We start from the raw sequence: 5,601 nt of genomic DNA, 5'->3' as shown, positions 1-5,601 counted from the left end.
GCTCCTAGTTAAGAGTATATACAAAGGTGAAAAGTGAAGCCTTCTTTACTCTTGTCAACACTTTTTTAGTCTTTAGTCTTATTTCAAGACTTTTTACTCTTGTTGTCTTTAGTAATAGCTATTCTAATTTAATACTATATCATCTTTAAATTACTTTTCTATTCTTTTGAATGACACAAGAGTGTATTGAAGATTTCTTTCTTTGAGCTTCATGTTCTTGATAGTTGGCCATAGAATACATGTATAAGAAACTTATCTTATAAGTTGTGCACGTATTAAAGGTTCTATAGAATATTCTCACATACCTTCTAGTTAGATGGTATATATAGAGACAAGAATGAAGTCTTCTTTTTTCTTGTCAATACTTTTCTTGTTCTTAGTCTCATTTTAAGAGTCATTAGTTTTCTTATCTTTAACAAAAGCCATTCTAATTTAATACTATACCATCTTTGAGTGATTATCTACTCTTTTCTAGTAACACAAGAATATATTAAAGAATTTATTGCTTGTGATTCATATCTTTGATATACTTTTAGATTGTAAAAAAAGACAATTTAATAAAACAATAAGATTTGGCCTTATCATCAAATTATAATAGTTTAGTAGTAGTTTAATTTTGGTAGTAGCAAAAGTACAATCCAAGATAAAAGTTAAATAATCTAAGATAAATTTATTTCAATATAAGTAATAAAGTTATAAATATAAGTAATAAAGTTTATTTTTTCAATTAAACTATAAAAATAAAAATAAAAACTACAATTTAGTACACAAAATCAAAAGATATTATTTTATATATTATTATATTAAATAAAAATAAATATATTATTATAAAAATAAACTTATATATATATATACATATTGTGTTTTTTAAATAATAGTTTTTGTATAATGTATTGATTAAAAGAAGTTTAAGAAAAAATAAACAAGTGTAGATATTAAAAGAATTTTGGAAAGAATTATTATTTATTAAAAAAATTAAATATCAAAAGATATAAATATAATTAGTTATTTGATAAAAATTCTTTAGAAAAGACTAATATGACTATTTTAAATATATGCATTACATATTAAGATAAAATATAATTTAAAGTTAAGTTATATTTTTTATTAGTTATGAATATATGAATATATATATATATATATATATATATATATATATATATATATATTTATTTACTTAATTTTTTTATTTATACATGTACCATGTCTATGTGAATTTTATTATTTTTTATTAAAATTTAATATTAAAAAGACAAAATAAGTTAATCACAAAATAAATAAGCCATGAAAATTAAATGTTACGAAAAGATATGATGTTGAAGTTTTTTATTTAATTAAACCAAAACATGCATACAAATAAAATTTTCAACATAATAAAAGATCTAAAGTATATTTTTAATTTTTTATTTATATTTCAAAAACCATAAAAGTGATGAGATATGCAAGGAATAATATTTAAATGTTTCGGATTCATACATGGGTTGATTAATAAAAAAATCAAAATCTTTGTATTTAAATGTTACTATAACTTGTATGATTAACTTTTCACAGCTAGAATTTATCACATAATTCCATTTAAGAAATCCATAATTAAAACTAAACATCAATTTAACATTCAAAAACTAAATCTCATCAGTAGAGCTGCAAGAAACACGTTAATTGAAGGAAATTATAAAACCACGGATTACTTAAAATATAATCACATATCAAATATCATCACAATACAATTACACATTAATTTTCGTCTGGGTGGTAACTTGCCATACACAATCAACAGCCCATTTCGGCTATAGAAATCGTAAGACAACAAGAAAAGAAAGGAACCCAACAACAGCAACAACAATTTTCCCCGTGAAACACTCGATTTCCTACAATAAGTGCCAGCAAAGACGGGGACAGAGGTGAATAGTATAGCCGAGGAGGGTATGTGGTGTGGAATGCAAAGAGAAATTGTTGATTTATTCATTAAAAAAGAGAAAAAAGAAAGGCAAGGGGGCAGTACTAAGTCCACGCCTCGCTGCTCCAAAGCGTCCTCAGACAGACAGTCAGACTCACTCACTTACTCACTAACACACGCATTCTTCTCACACACTCTCAATCATTCACTCACTCACTCTCAAAGGAAGAGGAGAAAGAAAGAGAGCAAAGGGAGAGAGGCACGGCGACTCCTCCGCGCGAGGGAGGGCACTTCTAGGGTTTCATCGTCGCCGTGGCGTTGGGCATCGAATCTTCGCAGCTCTGCAAGCAAGCAGGCAGGCAGGCAGGCAGGCAGAATTTGTATGCGCAGAGGGGAAGGGGAAGTGGGAGAGTGAGTGAGTGGGACATAACACGGGGATTAGCATGGTGGGTACAAGCATAAGCCAGCACTGCTGCAGCGGCAAGCGGTGAGGCGGTAGTAGAGGGTGGACGGATCTGTAGGGCGGGGGTGCATTTGGAGTATTGTTGTTATTATTATTCCTGGGGTTTCATTGTGAGGGAGGGAGGAAGGAAAGGAGGGATTTTGTTGGGGTTAGGCAATCGGGATGGACGGGGGGAGGCCCGTTGGCACGGATGGATACGATTTCGCCTACCGCATGACCATTGAAGACAGTGAGTTAGCATCATCGTGGTCACCACTGCCCTTCGCTTGCCCTGTTCGTATTTGGGGTTTTGGATCCGAGTGACTTGTTTGAGATCCGTTCCCGTGTAGTTGTAGGGTTTTTCTAGTTCCGGGGAGGGTGATTTTGTTGATTGAGGGATTGGATTTTGATTTGGGCCGTTGTAGGGTACAAGCGAGCGGCGGAAGGGCGTGTCGCGCTCCGGAGGTTGGTATCAGTGCAGGTATTTGGTTTAGTTGTGGAATTTGTGGGTAATTGAGAATGCTGCTGTGTTATGCGCCTTCTTTTCTTCTTCTGTTTTTTTTTTTTTTTTTTTTTTTTTGTTTATTTCTTTCTTTCTCGTGGGCGTTTGGAATTTGTTGGTGAGGACTGGTAAAAAGCATGGATGGGTGATGGTTGTTGTTTTGTAGTCTCTTTCAGCTTTATTTAATCGTGTTTCGATCTGAGAGAAGAGTTCGTAGATTCTTTCAGGTGAAGGTGATACCCCAGTTTGTTCTTTGTCATAGTTTAGGGCTAGATTTTGATGGTTCTGGCTTCGAATGGGTGTTAGTATGCTAGAGTTTCTGAAAGAGAGATTCTTTGGGAACCCGGACGCATATCTCGAAATCATGGCCGCGAAGAAATCGGGCAGTGGTTATTCACCTTTATTATTTCTGTTGCTTTAGGAATTTAGCTTGTGATCTTTACGTCACTATATGGGAAGAGCAGTCACTCAGGCACTTGGTATCCTTGGCTTGTTGATTTCTCATCTTAAAGTTTGCAACCACATTCTAAGAAAGCAACAAAGTTAACAATTCGGGTTAAGAGAAAACACGGAAAACTAAAATCAACATTTGGGTATAGAAATTCGTAGAAAAAAACATGCAGTAGATCTTGCATGACTGCAGTGACATGCCATAGTCCGATTTTGTCTCTTCTATCCATGCTGGGTGGTGTTTTAATCATGTTACATTTGGCAGGCCCTCTTGCAGATCTTGAAGGCCACATGGGCATGTCTAGGGGCACTCAATGGAGACACTCCCAACATCGAGTTGGTGACGTCTTGTGCGTTTGGTGGAGCAGCAGTGCTATTAGGGACTTTAGGTACCTATTATTTCACGCTCGTCCTCTTGTTTTATAGTAGCGTAGGGCTCAAATAAGGTTTGAGTTTGAGTCGAATAAATCTTTGTTAAATTGATATATATGTTGATTTACTGGTGAAACAGGGATAAAAGGGGGCGCTAAATTGCTCAGATTCTACATCTTGTTGACAATGATCGCTGTTGTGCTGTCGCTAGTCCCTTTCGCATCAGGGAATTATATTGGAAAGGCAAGCCAATTCGCAAAACATGGCTGTGAATTTATGGTGGCTATCGCGTTTCTGAAGCGTTCTTGGCTTTTATTAGCTGTGTCATGTTTGGAGCTTTGAGTATTCACCAGCGTGTGGTGAAACATATTATTCCTGGCAGTGCAAGGCTAATAGTTGCGCTATATCATACTCGTCTACATGTTATTTACTGGGGTCAAGCTCCTACTATTTTTTTTTCAAACCATTGAATTATACTAGTATCTACGAATTCTGTGGACTTATTTTCGACATGTCATAATAACGTTAATCATGCATTTGCTATGATTGTTGAGGTTTCTGCTGATGTGTCTAAATGCAATTTGCAGTGGAAAGATAATTGGGAGTACCTTCAGGTTACTGGCGATTACCAACGAATCCTTTACCTCTCCCTTGAGGGTTTGCTGGAATTGATAGGTAACTTTTTGAGACATTGAAAGCATTCTTCAACCTCAAGAAGATATTATGTGATAGTTTGCGTGCTTTTACCTCTTCTTTTTGTTATTTGATAATCTGGATTTGCTGGAGTCGATTTTGACTTGTTTTAATTCTGTTATCATCATTGCTTTCCATATTTGTAGCTGGTCTTTGTCTGAAACTGAACATTGTATCATGAAACGACTTTGGTAGATCTAGTGAGCAGTAGTTTGGTTTATGTGATATTGGATTTGCCTGTGCACGAAATTCATTTTTCTGACCATAAATTATTGTGTGCAGGTATCTTGTTGCAATTGGTAGCGGTGCTCACAGCGTTCAGTTTTATGAAGAACGTGACCCACCGTAAAAAACGAGACTGAGTTCTCTTGAATGGAGATACATATCTAAGGCTTGTCGGTCAGTTGAAGTATTAGCTTCGCCTGCAAATGCTCAGCTTGCCGACGTTGCTAGACCTAGTAAGAGTTGTTCGCTGTGTTCTTTTTTGTGTCATCTGTCTTCTCCATAGTCATGCAAACAGAAGCATTATATCTTACTCAGGTTTCACATTTATGACCTACTTCAAAAGGCCACCGTATTTGTGGCATTAACCATGGAGCAAATTGATGATAGTATCAAGATTTTTACAGATCAAAATCGTCTACCAACTTTCTTTTTTTTCCTTTGACATGTATGGAGCAAGTCTGCCACGTTAAAGTAGGAAGGAACAGAGTAGAAAGGAGCATGAGCTACTAGTGTCTTACCACCCTTGTATGGACATTGGTGCATTGTATAGTGAGCAAGTAGCCTTCCGTTATTGAAACCATGGGTTTGGTAGTGCATGAGTTATGATCCCAATAGATGTATTTCTATTGTTCCGTTAAAATATTTGTCTCTTCACTTAGTATATTTATGATCTACTATATCCTACAGGGAAACTTGCCGTTGAGTTGAGTTGTTTTTTTATTTTTCATTATTTTTTGTTATTTCCTAAGAGGTTTTGTAATATTTTGATACATGTGTTTAGATCAGTCTTATTTGTATGTCATTCTTCATGTCTCTCCAAAAGCTCTTGGTGCACACTAGTCCTAAATATTTTACATGCAAAGCTTTTGTGGGAAGAATTATGTAATATTGAAGCTTATAAAATTAGCAATTAGTTGGATTGCAAAAATTGTTTGTTTTCTTGTGATAGTTATCTAATTAATTTTTAAAAATTGTTTAAGATCATTTTATGAGTGAGGAATACTACCAAATCTAATATTC

The 5,601-nt window shown here is 34.7% G+C and overlaps 1 protein-coding gene across 1 annotated transcript; it reads left to right on the top strand.

Annotated features, from left to right (window-relative positions):
* The first annotated feature begins 2,041 nt into the window (after positions 1–2,041).
* LOC112280708 (uncharacterized) lies at positions 2,042–5,242 on the top strand. Its single transcript, XM_024516531.3, has 6 exons — positions 2,042–2,589; positions 2,765–2,820; positions 3,557–3,680; positions 3,803–3,906; positions 4,251–4,338; positions 4,639–5,242. The coding sequence occupies exons 1-6, from the start codon at positions 2,523–2,525 to the stop codon at positions 4,716–4,718; spliced, it is 519 nt and encodes a 172-aa protein (XP_024372299.1). The 5' UTR covers positions 2,042–2,522; the 3' UTR covers positions 4,719–5,242.
* Positions 5,243–5,601: the final 359 nt, after the last annotated feature.

The sequence above is a fragment of the Physcomitrium patens genome, chromosome 3 (assembly GCF_059467195.1).
Source record: "Physcomitrium patens ecotype Gransden chromosome 3, ASM5946719v1, whole genome shotgun sequence".
Classification (NCBI taxonomy): Eukaryota; Viridiplantae; Streptophyta; class Bryopsida; order Funariales; family Funariaceae; genus Physcomitrium; species Physcomitrium patens.
The sequence above is the reverse complement of the archived record's forward strand: the minus strand, read 5'-3'. Positions and strand labels throughout refer to the sequence as shown.